General features: G+C 47.6%; 1 protein-coding gene across 15 annotated transcripts in view; it reads right to left on the bottom strand.

Moving 5' to 3' along the window:
• The window catches only part of EHMT1 (euchromatic histone lysine methyltransferase 1), an 800236-nt gene that overhangs the window by 246485 nt on the left and 530572 nt on the right, over positions 1-23179 (bottom strand). For all 15 annotated transcript variants that reach the window (XM_069241478.1, XM_069241487.1, XM_069241485.1 and 12 more), the window contains one exon: positions 2178-2284. In XM_069241478.1, the coding sequence (XP_069097579.1) occupies positions 2178-2284 (107 nt within the window). The remainder of the gene's footprint in view (positions 1-2177; positions 2285-23179) is intronic.

Raw genomic sequence — 23179 nt, 5'->3', positions numbered from 1 at the left:
GGGATAACCCTCTTCTTCAGGGCAGATATTAGCATCCATGCAATATTTTAACCAATCCATTTCTTAGCTACAGCTCAAACACTGCCCCATTCCTGTGTCAGCAATCCCGAAGCATCAGCGACCTTCATCCGTTACCCTATGTTCGAAGTATATAGCCTCCAGAGGTCAGTTTGTAAACATGACTGTTTATTATGTCTTTCAACAAGTAAGACTTGAAAATTTTATCTGAGAGACTCAAGTAAATTATACTTCTACACAGGATCACATGTGCCAGATGGATTTTAAGAATGACCAGCAAGAAGCAGTACTTTCAAACTGGCCCATGTCAGATATCAGAAGAATGCCCAGTCTTAGATTTATCTTTGCAGTTTGGTGGCTTTTGTGTTTTCCAGTTATAAACTCAATACTACAAATATCAAAAAGCAAATAAAATCATGACAGGGTGAACTAGTTGCTACTGACATTGTGTGATGTAAGAGCTGCAGAAGCAGCAACACAATATTTAAAAGGTTTAGTTTAACTTCAAATAAATAGACTTTCCACACTGTGCTCTAATGCAGATTTCCCACTGTGGGTTGCAAGCCAATATTTGGTGGGTCGCAAAAGTTGAAGCAATAAAAAAAGATGCCTTTATATCTTCTCACACTTGCTGCACTTCAAAGTAGAGGTCAAATCTCAGGCTATGTCTTCTGACAAACTGCTGCTTATGTTTTTTAACATGGGGATTGGTGTTTACAAAGTGCTTTCACTTTGCAGACAAAGAAAGAAAAAAAGTGAATCATGTGACAATCCTGCTGGTGTGAAAGAAAAGGAAGTGGATATCACTTTTTGGAACAAATCAACATGCCAATGCAAATTATCTTTACACATTCAACAGTTAGGAAGGCAAAAACAAAGGAATTTTTTTGTAATTCTGAAGTAGGATGGAAATGTTTTATTTTTTATTTTTACACGATCAAAACAAAGCAAGCCACTTTACTTGGTGTTGCACAAATGGTAAACATTCACTGAAACCCGATTTCTACACAATATATAGTTATATCAGTAAAGATACATGTCTATACAAAGTTATGGCCTTCCACTGGAACAGGTGCTGTCTGTAAATTACAGCGCGCTACCACAAGATGCTTTAGTTACATAAAAAAAATAAAAAAACACCCGTCATGTTCATTAAAACTGGGTGGGTCGTGAAAGTTTGTCATTCTAAGCATTGGGTTGTGGTTCTAAAAGGTTTGTGAAACACTGTGTTAATGTTCATTTTAACCAGACTATTGCTTCTCTGAGTCTAGCACATGTGTTGTGCTTTGTCTACGATGCTGGGAGGAGGTCTGAGGACTACGGCTGATGACTGTTGGTGGCCAAAACAGTGACCTTGAACATCTCCAAATAAGAGTACTGGGGGTGGGAGGGTTAAGATCTAAGGAAGCCTATGCTCTTGTGTATCTCCCTGTACTCATGTAGTGAATGGTGCCATATTGAAGGGCATGTATTCATCTAACACTCATCTTCATCAGAGATTCGGAAGTGGGAAGATTCATAGATCTTAACTGAAGTCTGAGTTTAATGATGTTGATTAGCGAACTGTTCATGTTCCTCCTCGACTTATATTCATACAACTAGAATACTTTATAAAGGCTAAAGAAAAGAAAAATACAATGTCTAATTCCAACATGCTTAAATAAAACACAAAAATTAGATTTTCAAGTATCTGAGTAGTGGAATCTAATTTATTTTGAGAAACCAAGTGAAATTGCACATTTGAGATGAAATCATACCACATATTTTGAATTTCCTTAGTGCATTCTTCACTTGTTTCAATCTATTCTCAATGAAATAGCAGCTCCTAGATGAAAGCATAGGCTAGCACAGACCATCTTAACTAGAGCTCAGCATCTGTCATACCTACATTTTAAGCGCCAATACACAGTCTTCATTCCAATCTTTTCTTCCCAAAATCTCTAAGCTCTCAAACGTTCAGTTGAGCCACCATGACAACACCAAACATTGTTTGAGTCCGAAAGGATTCCTAACCTACTAGTAAAACAAAGACGAAGCTCTACACAGTAAAAGAATGAGGTATGGTTTGCAACAACTATGAATCATCACTGAAGAATGCCACTCTCATTCCTAAATGTAAATACATGTACATAACTGCAATCCGAATAAGCAACACTGACCTGAACAAGCATGTGGCAGATGTCAACATGGCCAGTCTCTGCTGCTGCATGCAGTGGAGTTCGCTTACTATGCTGATCCATCTTGAAGTTGGGGTCAATGCCATCCACTGAAAAGAAGAAAAATAAAATACTTTATGTATTAATTTTTTCATAAAATGAAAGATATGCCCACATATTGACAGATAAATATCACACTATTAACAAACTTACTTCTACCTGCCAGAGAATGAAAATGTCACTTACCCAGTGTACATCTGTTCGTGGCATCAGTCGCAGTAGATTCGCATGTTCTGCAATAGCTCGCCATCTGGTGTTGGGCCGGAGTGTTACAAGTTGTTTTTCTTCGAAGAAGTCTTTCGAGTCACGGGACCGAGTGACTCCTCCTTTTGTCTCCATTGCGCATGGGCGTCGACTCCATCTTCGATTGTTTTTCCCCGCAGAGGGTGAGGTAGGAGTTGAATTGTAGTAATAGTGCCCATGCAATGGAGTGACTAAGTATGCACCTATTTAAGGTTGAGATGATACATATATAAATAATTGAAGGTAACTTCCAAACTGCTACAGGCTCCCGGGGAGGCGGGTGGGCACATGCGAATCTACTGCGACTGATGCCACGAACAGATGTACACTGGGTAAGTGACATTTTCAGTTCGATGGCATCTGTCGCTGTAGATACGCATGTTCTGCATAGACTAGTAAGCAGTTATTTCCCCAAAAAGCGGTGGATCAGCCTGTAGGAGTGGAAGTAGTGTGAAATAATGTTCTTAATACGGCTTGACCTACTGTGGCTTGTTGTGCGGATAACACGTCTACACAGTAGTGCTTGGTGAATGTGTGAGGCGTAGACCATGTGGCTGCCTTACATATTTCTTGCATTGGGATGTTTCCTAGAAAGGCCATGGTAGCACCTTTCTTTCTGGTTGAATGTGCCCTTGGTGTAATGGGCAGCTGTCGTTTAGCTTTAAGGTAGCAGATTTGGATGCATTTAACTATCCATCTGGCTATACCTTGTTTTGAAATTGGGTTTCCTGCATGAGGTTTTTGAAATGCAATAAAGAGTTGTTTAGTCTTTCTGATGTTTTTTGTTCTGTCAATGTAATACATCAATGCTCTTTTGACATCTAATGTATGTAGTGCCCTTTCAGCTACGGTATCTGGCTGTGGAAAGAACACTGGAAGTTCCACTGTTTGATTTAGATGGAACGGTGAAATAACCTTTGGCAAAAATTTAGGATTGGTCCTTAGGACGACTTTATTTTTGTGTAGTTGTATAAAAGGTTCCTGTATTGTAAACGCCTGAATCTCGCTTACTCTTCTTAGGGAAGTAATGGCGATGAGAAATGCCACCTTCCAGGTTAGGAACTGTATGTCGCAGGAGTGCATGGGTTCAAAAGGTGGACCCATAAGTCTAGTTAGGACAACATTTAGGTTCCATGAAGGAACAGGTGGTGTTCTTGGTGGTATAATTCTCCTAAGGCCCTCCATGAACGCTTTAATGACTGGTATCTTATATAGGGAAGTTGAATAGGTAGTCTGCAGGTATGCAGATATTGCTGCAAGGTGTATTTTAATGGAAGAGAAAGCTAGGTTAGATTTTTGTAAGTGAAGCAAGTAACCCACTACATGTTCTGGAGTTGTGTGTAATGGTTGTATTTGATTAATATGGCAGTAGCAAACAAACCTCTTCCATTTACTTGCATAGCAGTGCCTGGTGGATGGCCTTCTGGCTTGTTTTATGACTTCCATACATTCTTGGGTAAGTTGTAAGTGCCCGAATTCTAGGATTTCAGGAGCCAGATTGCTAGATTCAGCGATGCTGGATCTGGGTGTCTGATCTTTTGGTTGTGCTGTGTCAACAGATCTGGCCTGTTGGGCAATTTGATGCAGGGTACCACTGATAGGTCTAGCAGCGTTGTGTACCAGGGTTGCCTTGCCCAAGTTGGTGCTATCAATATGAGTTTGAGTTTGCTTTGACTGAGTTTGTTTACCAGGTAAGGAAGGAGAGGGAGAGGAGGAAAAGCGTAAGCAAATATCCCTGACCAGTTCATCCATAGGGCATTGCCTTGGGATTGTTCGTGTGGGTATCTGGATGCGAAGTTTTGGCATTTTGCGTTCTCCCTTGTCGCAAACAAGTCTATCTGAGGTGTTCCCCAGAGTTTGAAATAAGTGTTCAGAATTTGGGGGTGAATTTCCCATTCGTGGACCTGTTGGTGATCTCGAGAGAGATTGTCTGCGAGTTGATTTTGGATCCCTGGTATAAACTGTGCTATTAGGCGAATTTGGTTGTGAATTGCCCAATGCCAAATCTTTTGTGCTAGCAGGCTTAACTGCGTGGAGTGCGTCCCCCCCCTGCTTGTTTAGATAATACATTGTTGTCATGTTGTCTGTTTTGACGAGAATGTATTTGTGAACTATTATTGGTTGGAAAGCTTTTAGTGCTTGAAAAACTGCTAGAAGTTCTAGGTGATTGATATGCAGTTTTGTTTGATGTACGTTCCATTGTCCTTGTATGCTGTGTTGATCGAGGTGTGCTCCCCACCCTGTCATGGAAGCATCTGTTGTTATTACGTATTGTGGCACTGGGTCTTGGAAAGGCCGCCCCTTGTTTAAATTTATGTTGTTCCACCACAGGAGCGAGAGGTAAGTTTGGCGGTCTATTAACACCAGATCTAGAAGGTGACCCTGTGCTTGAGACCACTGCGATGCTAGGCATTGTTGTAAGGGCCTCATGTGCAGTCTTGCGTTTGGGACAATGGCTATGCATGAAGACATCATGCCTAGGAGTTGTAATACCATCTTTGCCTGTATCTTTTGTGTTGGATACATGCGTTGTATGATGGTGTTGAAATTTAGAATTCTTTGTGGACTTGGAGTGGCTACTCCCTTTGATGTGTCTATTATGGCTCCTAGGTATTGTTGTACCTTGCGCGGCAGAATGTTGGATTTTGTAAAGTTGACGGTGAACCCGAGTTTGAAGAGGGTTTGTATGATCTGATTTGTGTGATTTGAGCACTGTATGAACGAATGGGCCTTGATTAGCCAGTCGTCCAAATATGGGAACACATGTATTTGCTGCCTTCTTATGTGTGCAGCGACTACCGCTAGACATTTGGTAAAGACTCTTGGTGCGGTTGTTAATCCGAAAGGCAGTACCTTGAATTGGTAATGTATTCCTTTGAATACAAACCTTAGGTATTTCCTGTGCGATGGGTGTATTGGTATATGGAAATAAGCATCCTTGAGGTCTAAAGTTGCCATGTAGTCGTGTAGTTTTAGCAATGGCAATACTTCTTGTAGTGTGACCATGTGGAAGTGGTCTGATTTGATGAAAGTGTTCACTACTCTGAGGTCTAGGATTGGTCTCAGCGTTTTGTCCTTCTTTGGTATCAGAAAGTACAGTGAGTAAACTCCTGTGTTTATTTGTGTGTTTGGCACTAATTCGATTGCATTCTTTTGCAATAGTGCCTGCACTTCTATCTCCAGGAGATTGGAATGGTGTGTTGTTAAATTTTGTGCTTTTGGTGGTATGTTCGGAGGGAATTGTAGAAATTCTATGCAATAACCATGTTGGATAATTGCTAGAACCCAAGTGTCTGTAGTGATTTCCTCCCATGCTTTGTAATAATGACCTATTCTTCCCCCCACTGGTGTTGTGTGGAGGGGGTGAGTGACATGTGAGTCACTGTTTAGTAGCAGGGGTTTTGGGGCTTTGAAATCTTCCTCTATTTCTAGGGAATTGCCCTCCTCTATATTGTCCCCGAAAACCTCCTCTATACTGTCCCTGGTAACTGGACGGTGTGGCTTGTGAGGTGCTGGCTTGCGTGCTTTGACCCCGAAACCCCCCTCGAAAGGGCGTTTTACGGAATGTGCTGTAATTCCCTCTGCTCTGCGGGGAATAGAGTGCGCCCATGGCTTTGGCAGTGTCCGTATCTTTTTTGAGTTTCTCAATCGCTGTGTCCACTTCTGGACCGAACAGTTCTTTTTCATTAAAGGGCATATTGAGAACTGCTTGTTGAATCTCTGGTTTAAATCCAGACGTTCGGAGCCATGCATGCCTTCTGATAGTTACAGATGTATTAATTGTCCGTGCAGCTGTATCTGCAGCGTCCATGGAGGAGCGGATCTGGTTGTTGGAAATGGCCTGTCCCTCCTCAACCACTTGTTTTGCCCTATTTTGTAAGTCCTTGGGCAGATGGTCAATGAGATGTTGCATCTCGTCCCAGTGGGCTCTGTCATAGCGCGCAAGTAGTGCCTGGGAGTTCGCGATGCGCCACTGGTTTGCAGCTTGTGCTGCGACTCTTTTACCAGCTGCATCGAACTTGCGGCTTTCTTTATCTGGGGGTGGTGCATCTCCAGATGTGTGAGAGTTGGCCCTTTTCCTAGCTGCTCCTACAACGACAGAGTCTGGTGGCAGCTGTGTAGTGATGAAAACCGGGTCTGTAGGAGGCGCCTTATACTTTTTTTCCACCCTTGGTGTGATGGCCCTACTTTTGACCGGCTCCTTAAAGATGTCTTTTGCGTGCCGGAGCATACCAGGGAGCATAGGCAGGCTTTGGTATGAGCTGTGGGTGGTGGAGAGTGTGTTGAATAAAAAATCATCCTCGACTTGTTCTGAGTGGAGGCTCACGTTGTGAAATTGTGCTGCTCTAGCCACCACCTGAGAATACGCGGTGCTGTCCTCTGGTGGAGATGGCTTCGTAGGGTATGCCTCGGACTGTTATCTGACACTGGGGCGTCGTATAGGTCCCATGCGTCCTGATCTTGGTCACCCTGGCTCATGGTGGTGTGAGCTGGGGAGTGTGATGGAGTTTGTGCTGGTGAGACGTTAATCACGGGCGGAGGAGAGGGTGGTGGGGTAACTCTTTTCACCACTTTTGGTTGTGGTGTCTGTTCAGTCTGGAACTCCAACCTTCTCTTTCTCCTAATGGGGGGAAGGGTGCTTATTTTTCCTGTCCCCTGCTGTATGAAGATACGCTTTTGCGTATGGTCCACATCAGTTGTTTGTAGCTCTTCCTCAAACCTATGCTTCTGCATTTGCGAGTGCTCTTCTGTATATGAGCCTGAAGCTGGGTCGCTTGCAGTTTGTTTCGGCATCGAAACCCTGTCTGCGTGTTTTTTCGGCTCCGAGGTGACTTTTTTCTTTTTCGGGGCCGAAACTTCTCGGCGTCGATCTGTTTCGGTGCCGCTGTCTCGGCGTCGAGCCGTGTCGACACCGGCATCTCGGTGTCGAGGCTTGTCTCCAGCACTTTCTCGGTCCCGAGAAGGCTGCGTGCCGGTGTCTCGACCGGAGTCGGACGATCTCGGCACTGCTTGGGCCTTTTTCGGTGCCGACGGTCGGTCACCGAATTTATGGGTGGAGCCATGGCCGGATGGCAGTGGCGTCCCCTGGGCCTTGTAAATGTTTCTCTGTGTGATTTTCGACGTCTTACTCACGGTTTGTGTATCGTCGAATCCTTCGGAGTCTGAGTCTTGGATCGAAAAGGTACCTTCCTCTTCCTGTTCCTCGAACTCCCGTTGGGCTGTCGGTGCGGACGCCATCTGAAGTCTTCTGGCTCGACGGTCTCGGAGTGTTTTTCGGGACCGGAACGCACGACAGGCCTCGCAGGTGTTTTCGCTGTGCTCAGGTGACAGGCACAGGTTGCAGACCAAGTGTTGGTCTGTGTAGGGGTATTTATTGTGGCATTTGGGGCAGAAACGGAACGGGGTCCGTTCCATCGGCGTTCTTCAGCACGCGGTCGGGCCGACCAGGCCCCGACGGGGGATCGAAAAACTACCCCGAAGGGCACCGGAGCTCTTCGATCTTCGATGCGGTGTGGAACCTAAGTACGCCGAACCCGAACGCAACAATACCGACGAAAATCTTCCGAAATTAGCTATCTTTCCGTTCCGAAACTCGGAGCGACAGGAACACGTCCGAACCCGATGGCGGAAAAAAAACAATCGAAGATGGAGTCGACGCCCATGCGCAATGGAGACAAAAGGAGGAGTCACTCGGTCCCGTGACTCGAAAGACTTCTTCGAAGAAAAACAACTTGTAACACTCCGGCCCAACACCAGATGGCGAGCTATTGCAGAACATGCGTATCTACAGCGACAGATGCCATCGAACTCGATGTTACAAGCGGCTACCTCCGTCTTCTCTATTCTCCTAAAAACTAAACAGTATGTTAATGTCCCTCCTATGTGTACTCGGAGGGTAGCAGAGTGGAAAAAAAGAAGGAATCCATCTCTCCAGAAATATCCAAGGTATTCAGAGTGCTAAAGCACTTTTGGCCAGAGTTGTAATTGTGCACAAATACAAAGAAAAGTGTCCAAACCCAACTCAGCTCTCCATTCCATCTTGTTTTAAGTTAAAGTATATTGATTCTTTTAGGGTAGCCCAAAACATCATATGCCACCTTATGATCTGCAGTCTGTCAAGCTGCCACTGCTCCCCAATGTCTTGTCTAGAAGGACTTTTACTAATTCTCACTTTAAATTTTTGTGAAATGCAAATGTTTGCTACTACAACCAAGAAAGAAGCACAATACCTCTTGTTAATGTAACGCATTATCTGGTAGAGAGACTATCTAGCTGCAGATTTGTTACCTTTGAAAAACCTGACGTAGGCTTCGAATCCGGAATCATTTTGCTGAGCAATACCATGCGCGCGCCATAAGGTGGCGTCGTTCAGTTCCGCGTGTCTCGTCTGGCTCCGTGTGGCTTCATCAGCATCGTTAGAGCAGTCTGCGATGTCACGGTCACCTATAAAGGCACCATCCCGGCGCGCGTACATCTGTTCTTTTATCCACAACACTTCCACGCCAGAAGCGCAGTCACGGATAGAACTAACATTTTGTCTGTGCAAAACTAGGGCTGTGAAAGGGATAAACCATAAGACTACTAGACATATTCGCAGAGTGGGGAGGAAAGGGTGGGTGTAAGGATTCTGCAGCTAGATAGAGTCTATACCAGATAACGCGTTATTGATGGTAAGTAACTTGTTCAGCTGATAGAGACTTCTAGCTGTGGATTCCTTACCTTTGAATACATACCCAAACCATAACCTCCTGGTGGTGGGCTGTGGATATTTCAACATACACTAAGAAGTCCTGTAGGAATGAATCCATCTCTTCGTACCTGACTGTCCAGGCAGTAATGCTTTGAAAATGTGAGCAAAGATGCCCACATTTCTGCCTGACAAATCTCCAGGACTGGAACGCCTCGAGGAAACGCAGTGGTAGCAGCTCTGCTCCTGAAAGAATGAGCCCTCAGGAGGCTGCTTCTTGGCCGATGTGTAGCAGATCTTGATGCAGAGAGCGACCCAGCGCGAAATGGTTCGCTTCTGCACTACCCGACCCTTCTTTACTCCAACGTACCCTACAAAGAGTTGGTCATCCACCTGGAACTCTTTTGTGCGGTCATGTTAGAACGACAAAGGTCTTTTTGGGTCCAGTTGGAAGAGTCGCTCCTCTTCCTTAGAGGGATGCGGTGGAGAAAAAAAGGTGGGCAGGGTGATGTTCTGACCAGGTCACCATCTTGGCAAGGAAAGAGACACGAGTTCTGAGAACCACCTTGTCTGTATAGATAGTGAGATACAGTGGGTTTGATGACAGCTTGCATGTCACTCACCCTCCTGGCAGATGTAATTGCCACTAAGAAGGCTGTCTTGATGGTGAGCAGCCGGAGGGGACAGTTGTGCAAAGGCTCGAAGGGAGCGCACATCAGAAATGTGAGAACCAGACTTACGTCCCAGTGGGGCATAACAAAGGGCATATGGCGAAACATATGTACAAGCCCTTTGAGGAATCTATGTACAATGGGGGATTTAAACAGAGAAGGCTGATCAGCCAGCCAAAGAAATGCCGATAAGGCAGAAAGCTAGCCCTTGAGAGAGGCAGAACCCTGCTGGGAAAGGGAAAGAATGAAGAGAAGAATATCACAAAGAGAAGCAGAAAAAGGATCAACAGACCTTTCTGTACAATAATATACAAAGCATTTCCAAAGGCAGGCGTATAACGTTTTAATAGTTTTAGCCTGGCTGCCAAAATAACTTTACAAACTTCGGGAAGAAGGTCAAAAGCCATCAACTGCCGCTGCTCAATCTCCACGCATGAAGGCGCAGTTGACAGGTTCGGGTGGAGAACCCTCCCCTGCTGCTGCAACAGAAGATCCTCCCGAAGGGGCAGCCTAATTGCCGAAGGGGATGCTCATTTTGAGAAGCTCGGGATACCAAACTCTCAGTGCCCAATCAGTACTCAGTGCCTAGGACGACTTGGGACCGGTTGTTCTTGATCTTTTTGAGAACGCTGGGCAGGAGTGGTATGGGTGGAAAAGCACACAGGCGGCCTGAACCCCACTTGTGACAAAAAGTATCCCCGAGTGATTGCCGCCTTGGAAACGCCAACACGCAATACTGCTGACATTGCGCGTTCTCTGCGGAGGCGAACAGATCTAACCAATACTCTCCCCACTGCTGAAAGAGTCTTTGCGCCACCTTCAGAAGGAGGTACCATTCATGATCTGGTAGCCATTGAAGGCCGAGTTCGTCCACCCTGACATTCAGAGAACCTGCTAGGTGCTGAATCACCAGGGTTATGCCCAGCTGTTCCAGCCATGTCCAGAGATACAGCGCCTCTTGACAAAGGGTCCACGACCCCACACCGTCCTACTTGTTGCAGTACCACATGGCGGTGGTGTTGTCCAGGAACACCTGCATAATCTTCCCTTTCACCATAGGACGAAATGCTTTCAATACCAGTCAGATTTCCCACAGCTCCAGCAAATTGATATGGAGTCCAGATTCCGCCTCTGATCTCCGCCTCTCCCAGATGGCCGCCCCATCCCAGATGTGACACATCTGTCAATACTGTGAGATCTGGCGGGGAAGGGAGAGGAGTCTGGCTCTGACCCAGTCTGCAGGTCCTTTGCAGTTCCCTCCGAGATCTGAACCACGTCAGTAAGATTTCTCTGATGCTGCACCCACTGGAACTGCGGGTCCCACTGCAAAGCCCTCATATGCCATCTGGCATTTTTGACTAACAAGATGCAGGAAGCCACGAGTCCCAAAAGCCTAAGAGTCTGTTTCACCGAAGTCCAGGATAGAGCCCGAAACATCGCTATCATAACCTGAATATCCTGGACTCGCTGCTCGGGAGACCCCAAAACCCCACTATGTCCAGAACAGCTCCGAAAGGGAGCTTCTGAGAGGGAGTCAGGTGTGACTTGGGCACGTTTATAGTGAGCCCCCACGAATGCAGGAGGTCCAAGGTGGGTGACGAGAGCCTGGGGCGTAGGAGCCTTCAACAGTCAGTTGTCGAGGTAGGGGAAGACTGAAATCCCTAACCTGCACAAATGAGCTGCTACCACCGCCATCACCTTGATGAACAGCCAAGTGCTACTGAGGAGACCGAAGGGTAGCACTGTAAACTGAAAGTGCTCGTGGGCCACCTTGAACCGACAGTAACGCCTTTGGGAGGGCAGGTTGGGGGGGGGTGAATGTGCATCCTGCAAATCCAACACTATCATCCAGTATCCATGGTCTAGGGCGGACAAGACTTGAGCAAGAGTGAACATCTTGAATTTCTCCTTTTTGAGTAAAAGAGTGATGTCCCTTAAATGCAAGATAGGGTGAAGACCCTTGTTCTTCTTTGGAATCAGAAAGTAGCTGGAATAACAACCACTGCCTACTTCTGACATCAGGCCCCTTTCTTTGGCTCCCTTGGCCAAGACAGCTGTACCTTCCCTATGGAGCAAGATCAAATGATCCTCCATCAGCTGTTCTTTCAATGGAGGGATAGAGGGAGGGAAAGAATGGAAAGGGAGGGAATAGCCCTTCTGTATTATCTGGAAAACCCATTTGTCTGATGTTATGGACTGCCTGTGAGGGAGATCAAATAAAATCCTCCCTCCGACTGGATGAGCATGGTCTTGCAAAACCATACTACGAGGGCTTGGGTGTTGTGGAAGAGGGGGGCTGGGTAGTGGCCGACCTCTGGCTAGACCCTCTGGGTTTGAAGGTACCACTACCTTGTACTCACACTGGATGCGGTGAAGCTGGAGGACGGTGGATGACCCTGTAGCTGGTGTAGTACCCCGCCCCTCCTGAGCCACCAAAAGGGGCGATAGGCAGACTGCTGGCGAGCGGGTGCTGAGGTCGAAGAATCTGGCTGTGGCTCGAGAGTCCTTGAACCAGTCAACTGCTGAGTCTGCCTTCTCTCCAAAAAGGCGTGAGCCATCGAAGGGCATGTCCATCAGATTTGTCTGGGCATCCCCCGAAAAGCCAGTGGTACGTAGCCAGGCGTGGTGATGAAGGGCCACATCGAGGAAATCACCCTGCCCAGTAAGTAGGTTATGTCCAAACCACACAGAATGGTAAACTTGGCTGTATCTCTCATATCAAGTGTGGGAAAAACAGGCCAATAGGCATGAGGTGTTTACAGACCTTAACGCCAGGCTGGGGGAAGAAAACATCTTCTTCCCAAGTTGGTTCAGCCTCTTGGATTCCCTATCCGGGGGAGCGGAAGGGAAGGCAACCCAGGAAGCGGAGGTTTGGACCACCAAGCTCTCTAGGGTGGAGTGTTGGGTGAGGAAACTAGGGTTGGTAGGAGCTGGTTGATGGCAGCTGCCAATTGTCCTATTTACAGGAGCCCCTATGCTGGGTTAGGACCATGTCCCCAGCAGGACATCAGTAAGGGCTTCATTAAAGGGTAACAGCACCTCCGATGTAGCACCCATGTCAGGATGTTGGTCCTGACCGGCACCGTAGGCAACCCTAGGTCCAAGACCTCAGCCGCTCTATGCACCACCATGGTGTATGATGCTCCCTCCTCCATAGCCACAGAAGGGGGTGAGAGCAAACTAGTATCTGGAGAAGTATCCAGTACGCTGGCTTCACCTCAATTCTCATACCAGTCCTGCTCCTCTAATCCATATTCTAAAGGGTTCTCAGACCCCTCACATTCCTCATCTGTGCCTGGTAGATCAAAATAAGCCTCGGGCACTGATCTGCACCGAGTCGGCATTGTCGAAGTCTGAATCGGTGTCGTGCAATGTCGTTCCGGTGCCAGAGGAGGCCGACTGTGTGGTCCAGATCAGATATCGGATTCTGGGGTGCCCAGGGGTGCTGAAGCCGCCAGCGAACCCGATGGGGAATCTGCTGTCCCCGTGAGGTCCAAGGACACACGCGGGGGCAGCCCTCTCAAAAACAAGGCACATGGCTTTGTAAAACTCTTTAGAGTAGGGGTCGCTCTGGCTCCCGGATAAGGGGGGAGACGCAAAGTCGGCCCTGGCATCGGCTCCAAAGAGCTGTGCTCAGAATGTTCCCATGATGTCTCGACGGCCATTGTGAAGCCAAGACTTCGAGTGCACCAAGGACCTCTAGTGGGACGAAGAGGACTTGGGCTCCTGGAGCGGTCCCGTTACCTCCTCTTTGAGCGGGACCGTGACCTCCAAAGAGTTGCGTCGACCAAAGTCGACTGCCAGGCCGCCATGAGCTTTAGAGACTGCTCTCTCAAAGCCTTTGAGACCATTGCCCAGCAGTCGGAGCATGACTTCGAGCCATGGTCCCTGTCGAAGGCACCAGAGACATACCTGGTGGGGGTCCGTCACAGACATAGCGCGATGGCAAGCACCACGCGGCTTAAACCAGTCTTTCCAGAAGAGATTCCTCGCACAGACACACAAAATCTCCAACAAAACGGTCAAAAAAGGCTTGCCAAAAAAAGGCAAAGGGTATCTGATCCAGGACCTACGATTAACAGGTGCAGATGGAAAAGAACGGATGTACGCAAGCCGGGGTGGTGCCTTTATAGGTGACCGTGATGTCACAGACCGCTCCAACGACGCTGACAAAGCCACGTGGAGCCGGACGACACATGTGCATTCAAATGACGCCACCCAATAGTCCGCACAGGGTATTGCTCAGCAAAAAGATCCCGGATTCGAAGCAGACGCTAGGGAATTCAAATGTAAGGAATCTGAAGCTAGAAGTCTCCATCAGATATACTTCTTAGGAGCAGATAATTTAACCACCTACATGATGGGCAAAACCTCATGCTCTGTTCAGGAAAGAGGAGAAGTTATATAACTTGAAACTAACATGATTTAATATGGATGGAAATACACAAGACAATTGATCACTTGGAAGAGGTTAGACTAATCCTACTTGAGAAGGTCTAGAACTGTTTCTTAACATGTTCTGATAATAGGAAAGGTGGTATTGCCAGGTACAATTGTTAGAGAATCACATTCAAGTTTATCTTCTTTAGATTCAAGGCTACTGTTTCAATCATCAGAAAACCATGTTGAAGGGGTGAAAATAAATGAATATATCACTATCTTCCACATTAATACAAACAAAACCCACTGCAAACTAGCCACTATCTTCCACATAAATACAAACAAAACCCACTGCAAACTAGCATTATGTTAACAAACACACATCCAAGATTATTTTGCATAATATTCAGCTGACTGGTCACTGGCTCCAAACCTCTCAGTTCTGAAAACCTCAACAAGCTAAAATACCACAGTTAGATCTCGTGACTACTTAAAGCAACACAGAATGTCAATACCTTTACTCTAGGTTCACAGGGAATTCAATTTTGATAGACTGGCTACACAAAGTGCATGTCGATTTCACATTTCAGACGCTTTTGTCACCAAGCATGCGCCACCAGCGATATTAATTTCATACCTGACATCTTCAGCTTCTTAAAATGTTTAGAGACCTTAAGAAAGGCTAAACATCCGGCTACTATAGTCTTGTATAGCTTCAGGTGGAAGAGAGTCTGTATCAGAAGCCAAGAGAAGCGGATGTGCCGGAAAGATATGCATTACAATGCTAATCTGAAAAACTTTACCCAACAATATGCTTCTGTGATGGCACAATTATCAGTGCTAACATATAGGAAGTGCCCTTCTCAAGCATACTTTTTTTAATACCATGGCTATTACGTACTTTTTAGAAGGCCACAGTGGTCTTGATAGCTGCTTCCCCGCAGCTAACTACATGACCACTGGCTCCCTGAGATTGTGACTGCTTCGCCGTTACCTGTGCCCCTGGTTCGATCCCCGCTGTAGTGATCTTGCCTGCCCATAATATTAGCTATGTGTACTGGTTTGCTTTGCCTTGTCCTTCTGTGTTACTTGTGGTATGCTTTTGCCTCACTTTTGCCTTAATTCATTTTCTATTTGTTTTTATTGACTGCCTTTGTTGTTATGGTGGTATCAGATGCAGATTCTCCTGCCATTTCTGCTGCTTTCTACTCCCGCAATCCTGTCTCCCTGCCTGCACCTCCCAGGACTATTTAGAGAGGCTGCTGCTTGGGCCCTTGACCTCCATGGTCTTGATCGCTGCTCCCCAGCTGTTGCCTTCATCAGCCCTGGCTTAATGAGTTAGTGACTGAGGCTGCATCTCCCTGAGCCTCCGGTTCGATTCCCGCTGTGAGGACCTCACCTGCCTACGCAGATTCTCCTGAAATTTCTGCTGCTTCCATCTCCCACCTCTATGCTGGTCCCTCCCACCTCCTAGGACTATGTATGAAGGGCACTGCACGGCCCAACAGTGGGAGCGTGCAGTGGGCATGCTGATGGTGTATCAAAGACAAGCTTATCTGTGCTCACCCACAGCTGGACCGTGCCGAGAGCCAGGACCCCTGGCTCTCCCAGTATCCGCCGCTACACCGCCAAAGAGCTCCAGGCCCTGGGCCCCGTAACAACAGCTGCTGCACGCCATCCCTGCAATCAGCCCTTTGCCTGCCTCCACTGCGCCTTCTCCTGCAAAACAGGACCACTGATCCTCACAGATCACGCACAGCTTCAGCTCAGAAGGCCTCAAACCGCCCTAAACTGATCCAATACATCCTCCTTAACGCCTGTTCCATCCGAAACACGCCACAGAAATCTTGGACACCATCACCTCCCTATCCAGACATTGCCTTCATCGCGAAACATGGCTCAGCCCCTCCTCGAACCTCAACATTGGCACCGCAATGCCCCACAGCTACAAGATGATCCACCGAGACAACAAACGGGGGCATCATCATCTTCAAGCAAGCCATTTGTTGCACCGCCCCCAACGATGACCCCACACCTCTCATGGGACACCTCAACTTCCAACTACACACAGAGGCCAAAGCCATGTTAAGAGGCACCCTCAAATACATCCCCCTGGAACCCTCAACAGCTTTTTGCGTTACTATGTCCAACCTCATTGCCCGCCCTAAACATTGAATCCCACCACTACATCCTACTCTGTGACCTAAATTTCCACACTGACTACTCCAACAACACCAACTCAATCACTCTCCTGGAGAACTTGAACAATATTGGTCTCACCCAACTCCTCATCGAACACACGCAACCCCCTCTTCAACTACAGTGACAGAATCAAATTCAGCTAAATCACAGAACTCACCTGGACCGACCACACCATCATGCACTTCAACATCTCAGATGCTCAACACACCATCATCAAGCACCATAGCTTCTCCCACCGCAGCTGGGTAAAGACAACTGAGACACAGTGGTCTCAAGCCCCTTGGCACCACCCAATCCGAAGCTTTATTAGACCTTGACCAGGTCAGTTCAGAACTTCGCCACATGTGTAAGGAAATGCCTCCTTGGCATGGTTGCCCCCTGACTTTTTGCCTTTGCTGATGCTATGTTTACAATTGAAAGTGTGCTGAGGCCTGCTAACCAGGCCCCAGCACCAGTGTTCTTTCCCTAACCTGTACTTTTGTATCCACAATTGACAGACCCTGGCATCCAGATAAGTCCCTTGTAACTGGTACTTCTAGTACCAAGGGCCCTGATGCCAAGGAAGGTCTCTAAGGGCTGCAGCATGTCTTATGCCACCCTGGAGACCTCTCACTCAGCACAGACACTCTGCTTGCCAGCTTGTGTGTGCTAGTGAGGACAAAACGAGTAAGTCGACATGGCACTCCCCTCAGGGTGCCATGCCAGCCTCTCACTGCCTATGCAGTATAGGTAAGACACCCCTCTAGCAGGCCTTACAGCCCTAAGGCAGGGTGCACTATACCATAGGTGAGGGTACCAGTGCATGAGCATGGTACCCCTACAGTGTCTAAACAAAACCTTAGACATTGTAAGTGCAGGGTAGCCATAAGAGTATATGGTCTGGGAGTCTGTCAAACACGAACTCCACAGCACCATAATGGCTACACTGAAAACTGGGAAGTTTGGTATCAAACTTCTCAGCACAATAAATGCACACTGATGCCAGTGTACATTTTATTGTAAAATACACCCCAGAGGGCACCTTAGAGGTGCCCCCTGAAACTTAACCGACTATCTGTGTAGGCTGACTAGTTTTAGCAGCCTGCCACAAACCGAGACATGTTGCTGGCCCCATGGGGAGAGTGCCTTTGTCACTCTGAGGCCAGTAACAAAGCCTGCACTGGGTGGAGATGCTAACACCTCCCCCAGGCAGGAATTGTCACACCTGGCGGTGAGCCTCAAAGGCTCACCTCCTTTGTGCCAACCCAGCAGGACACTCCAGCTAGTGGAGTTGCCCGCCCCCTCCGGCCAGGCCCCACTTTTGGCGGCAAGGCCGGAGAAAATAATGAGAAAAACAAGGAGGAGTCACTGGCCAGTCAGGACAGCCCCTAAGGTGTCCCGAGCTGAGGTGACTCTAACTTTTAGAAATCCTCCATCTTGCAGATGGAGGATTCCCCCAATAGGGTTAGGATTGTGACCCCCTCCCCTTGGGAGGAGGCACAAAGAGGGTGTACCCACCCTCAGGGCTAGTAGCCATTGGCTACTCACCCCCCAGACCTAAACACGCCCTTAAATTTAGTATTTAAGGGCTACCCTGAACCATAGAAAATTAGATTCCTGCAACTACAAGAAGAAGGACTGCCCAGCTGAAAACCCCTGCAGCGGAAGACCAGAAGACGACAACTGCCTTGGCTCCAGAAACTCACCGGCCTGTCTCCTGCCTTCCAAAGATCCTGCTCCAGCGACGCCTTCCAAAGGGACCAGCGACCTCGACATCCTCTGAGGACTGCCCCTGCTTCGAAAAGACAAGAAACTCCCGAGGACAGCGGACCTGCTCCAAGAAAAGCTGCAACTTTGTTTCCAGCAACTTTAAAGAACCCTGCAAGCTCCCCGCAAGAAGCGTGAGACTTGCAACACTGCACCCGGCGACCCCGACTCGGCTGGTGGCGATCCAACACCTCAGGAGGGACCCCAGGACTACTCTGATACTGTGAGTACCAAAACCTGTCCCCCCTGAGCCCCCACAGCGCCGCCTGCAGAGGGAATCCCGAGGTTTCCCCTGACCGCGACTCTTTGAACCTAAAGTCCCGACGCCTGGGAGAGACCCTGCACCCGCAGCCCCCAGGACCTGAAGGACCGGACTTTCACTGGAGAAGTGACCCCCAGGAGTCCCTCTCCCTTGCCCAAGTGGAGGTTTCCCCGAGGAATCCCCCCCTTGCCTGCCTGCAGCGCTGAAGAGATCCCGAGATCTCTCATAGACTAACATTGCGAACCCGACGCTTGTTTCTACACTGCACCCGGCCGCCCCCGCGCCGCTGAGGGTGAAATTTCTGTGTGGGCTTGTGTCCCCCCCCGGTGCCCTACAAAACCCCCCTGGTCTGCCCTCCGAAGACGCGGGTACTTACCTGCAAGCAGACCGGAACCGGGGCACCCCCTTCTCTCCATTCTAGCCTGTGTGTTTTGGGCACCACTTTGAACTCTGCACCTGACCGGCCCTGAGCTGCTGGTGTGGTGACTTTGGGGTTGCTCTGAACCCCCAACGGTGGGCTACCTTGGACCAAGAACTGAGCCCTGTAAGTGTCTTACTTACCTGGTTAACCTAACAAATACTTACCTCCCCTAGGAACTGTGAAAATTGCACTAAGTGTCCACTTTTAAAACAGCTATTTGTGAATAACTTGAAAAGTATACATGCAATTTTGATGATTTGAAGTTCCTAAAGTACTTACCTGCAATACCTTTCGAATGAGATATTACATGTAGAATTTGAACCTGTGGTTCTTAAAATAAACTAAGAAAAGATATTTTTCTATAACAAAACCTATTGGCTGGATTTGTCTCTGAGTGTGTGTACCTCATTTATTGTCTATGTGTATGTACAACAAATGCTTAACACTACTCCTTGGATAAGCCTACTGCTCGACCACACTACCACAAAATAGAGCATTAGTATTATCTCTTTTTGCCACTATCTTACCTCTAAGGGGAACCCTTGGACTCTGTGCATGCTATTCCTTACTTTGAAATAGCACATACAGAGCCAACTTCCTACATTGGTGGCAGCGGTGGGATACAAGACTTTGCATTTGCTGGACTACTCAGCCAATACCTGATCACACGACAAATTCCAAAATTGTCATTAGAAATTCATTTTTGCAATTTGAAATTTTTCTAAATTCTTAAAAGTCCTGCTAGGGCCTTGTGTGTTAAGTCCCTGTTTAGCATTGTCTTTTAGAGTTTAAAAGTTTGTTAAAAGTTTGAAATTAGATTCTAGAAACAGTTTTAGATTTTTTAAAAAGTATTCCAACTCTTAGCAGAATAATGTCTGATACAGAGATGCAGGTGGTGGAACTCGACACCACACCTTACCTCCATCTTAAGATGAGGGAGCTAAGGTCTCTCTGTAATATCAAAAAAATAACCATTGGCTCCAGACCTACCAAAATTCAGCTCCAGGAGCTGTTGGCAGAGTTTGAAAAAGCCAACCCCTCTGATGATGACATCACAGAGGAAGAAATTAGTGACTTGGAGGCCAATGTCCCTCCTCCAGTCCTAAATAGGGAGAACAGGACCCCTCAAGTCCTGTCTCCAACTGTGTTAGTCAGAAATAGTGAGTCCCTCACAGGAGGGTCCCACATTTCTGAAATCACTGAGGATGCTCTCAGTGAAGATGACCTCCTGTTAGCCAGGATGGCCAAAAGATTGGCTTTAGAGAGACAGCTCCTAGCCATAGAAAGGGAAAGACAAGAGATGGGCCTAGGACCCATCAATGGTGGCAGCAATATAAATAGGGTCAGAGATTCTCCTGACATGTTAAAAATCCCCAAAGGGATTGTGACAAAATTTGAAGATGGTGATGACATCACCAAGTGGTTCACAGCTTTTGAGAGGGCTTGTGTAACCAGAAAAGTGAACAGATCTCACTGGGGTGCTCTCCTTTGGGAAATGTTCACTGGAAAGTGTAGGGATAGACTCCTCACACTCTCTGGAAAAGATGCAGAATCTTATGACCTCATGAAGGGTACCCTGATTGAGGGCTTTGGATTCTCCACTGAGGAGTACAGGATTAGGTTCAGGGGGGCTCAAAAATCCTCGAGCCAGACCTGGGTTGACTTTGTTGACTACTCAGTGAAAACACTAGATGGTTGGATTCAAGGCAGTGGTGTAAGTAATTATGATGGGCTGTACAATTTATTTGTGAAAGAACACCTGTTAAGTAATTGTTTCAATGATAAACTGCATCAGCATCTGGTAGACCTAGGACCAATTTCTCCCCAAGAATTGGGAAAGAAGGCGGACCATTGGGTCAAGACAAGGGTGTCCAAGACTTCAACAGGGGGTGACCAAAAGAAAGGGGTCACAAAGACTCCCCAGGGGAAGGGTGATGAGACAACCAAAACTAAAAATAGTAAAGAGTCTGCTACAGGCCCCCAAAAACCTGCACAGGAGGGTGGGCCCAGAGCCTCTTCACAAAACAATGGGTACAAGGGTAAAAACTTTGATCCCAAAAAGGCCTGGTGTCATAGCTGTAAACAGCATGGACACCAAACTGGAGACAAGGCCTGTCCCAAGAAAGGTTCCACTCCAAACTCCCATCCAGGTAACACTGGTATGGCTAGTCTCCAAGTGGGATCAACAGTGTGCCCAGAGCAAATCAGGGTCCACACTGAAGCTACTCTAGTTTCTGAGGGTGGGGTGGATTTAGCCACACTAGCTGTCTGGCCACCTAACATGCAAAAATACAGACAGCAACTCTTAATTAATGGGACTAGAATAGAGGGCCTGAGGGATACAGGTGCCAGTGTCACCATGGTGACAGAGAAACTGGTTTCCCCTGGCCAATACCTGACTGGAAAAACTTACACAGTCACCAACGCAGACAATCAGAGAAAAGTACATCCCATGGCAATGGTTACTTTAGAATGGGGAGGGGTCAAGGGCCTGAAACAGGTGGTGGTCTCCTCAAATATCCCAGTGGACTGTCTGCTTGGAAATGACCTGGAGTCCTCAGCATGGGCTGAGGTAGAACTAAAAACCCATGCAGCAATGCTGGGTATCCCTGAACTGGTGTGTGTGAAAACAAGAGCACAATGCAAGGCACAGGGTGAACAAGTAGAGCTGGAGTCTGGAAGAATGGCCCAGCCTACCAAGAGAACAGGAAAGTCAGTTGGGAAACCAACTACAACACAGCCAAAGAAAGGGAACCTCTCTTCTCAGGAAGAAGTTCTGCCCTCTGAGGGAACTGAGCCTTTGGAGCTTGAACCTTATCAGGTTGAGCTCTTAGGCCCAGGGGGACCCTCAAGGGAGGAGCTGTGTAAGGGACAAGAAACCTGTCCCTCTCTTGAAGGCCTTAGGCAGCAAGCTGCTGAAGAGTCCAAAGGCAAGAAAAATGGAACGCATAGGGTCTATTGGGAAGATGGACTCCTGTACACTGAGGCCAGAGACCCCAAACCTGGTGCCACTAGGAGAGTGGTAGTGCCTCAGCTGTTCAGGAAGTTCATCCTAACATTGGCCCATGACATTCCCCTTGCTGGACATTTGGGACAAACCAAGACGTGGGAGAGGTTAGTCAACCACTTCTACTGGCCCAATATGTCCAACATGGTTAAGGAGTTTTGCCTCTCCTGCCCCACCTGTCAAGCCAGTGGTAAGACAGGTGGGCATCCAAAGGCCCCCCTCATTCCACTTCCAGTGGTGGGGGTTCCCTTTGAAAGAGTGGGAGTGGACATAGTTGGTCCACTAGAACCTCCCACAGCCTCAGGAAATATGTATATCCTGGTAGTAGTGGATCATGCTACCAGGTATCCTGAAGCTATTCCCCTTAGGTCGACTACTGCCCCTGCAGTAGCCAAGGCCCTCATTGGTATCTTTACCAGAGTGGGTTTCCCTAAGGAGGTGGTGTCTGACAGAGGTACCAACTTCATGTCAGCATACCTAAAGCACATGTGGAATGAGTGTGGAGTGACTTATAAATTCACTACACCATACCATCCACAAACTAATGGCTTGGTTGAGAGATTCAACAAGACATTAAAAGGCATGATCATGGGGCTCCCAGAAAAGCTCAAAAGGAGATGGGATGTCCTCTTGCCATGTCTGCTTTTCGCTTACAGAGAGGTGCCCCAGAAGGGAGTAGGATTCTCACCCTTTGAACTTCTGTTTGGTCATCCTGTAAGGGGACCACTTGCCCTTGTCAAAGAAGGCTGGGAGAGACCTCTCCATGAGCCTAAACAGGACATAGTGGACTATGTACTTGGCCTTCGCTCTAGAATGGCAGAGTACATGGAAAAGGCAACCAAAAACCTTGAGGCCAGCCAACAGCTCCAGAAGTTTTGGTATGACCAAAAGGCTGCACTGGTTGAGTTCCAACCAGGGCAGAAAGTCTGGGTTCTGGAGCCTGTGGCTCCCAGGGCACTCCAGGACAAATGGAGTGGCCCTTACCCAGTACTAGAGAGGAAGAGTCAGGTCACCTACTTGGTGGACCTGGGCACAAGCAGGAGCCCCAAGAGGGTGATCCATGTAAACCGCCTTAAGCTCTTCCACGACAGGGCTGATGTCAATCTGTTGATGGTAACAGATGAGGATCAGGAGGCAGAGAGTGAGCCTCTCCCTGATCTTCTGTCATCAGACCCAAAAGATGGTACAGTAGATGGAGTGATCTACTCAGACACCCTCTCTGGCCAACAGCAAGCTGATTGTAGGAGAGTCCTACAACAGTTTCCTGAACTCTTCTCCTTAACCCCTGGTCAGACACACCTGTGTACCCATGATGTGGACACAGG

This window comes from Pleurodeles waltl, chromosome 6 (genome assembly GCF_031143425.1).
Source record: "Pleurodeles waltl isolate 20211129_DDA chromosome 6, aPleWal1.hap1.20221129, whole genome shotgun sequence".
NCBI classification, from domain to species: domain Eukaryota; kingdom Metazoa; phylum Chordata; class Amphibia; order Caudata; family Salamandridae; genus Pleurodeles; species Pleurodeles waltl.
This window is presented reverse-complemented; position numbering and strand designations above follow the sequence as displayed.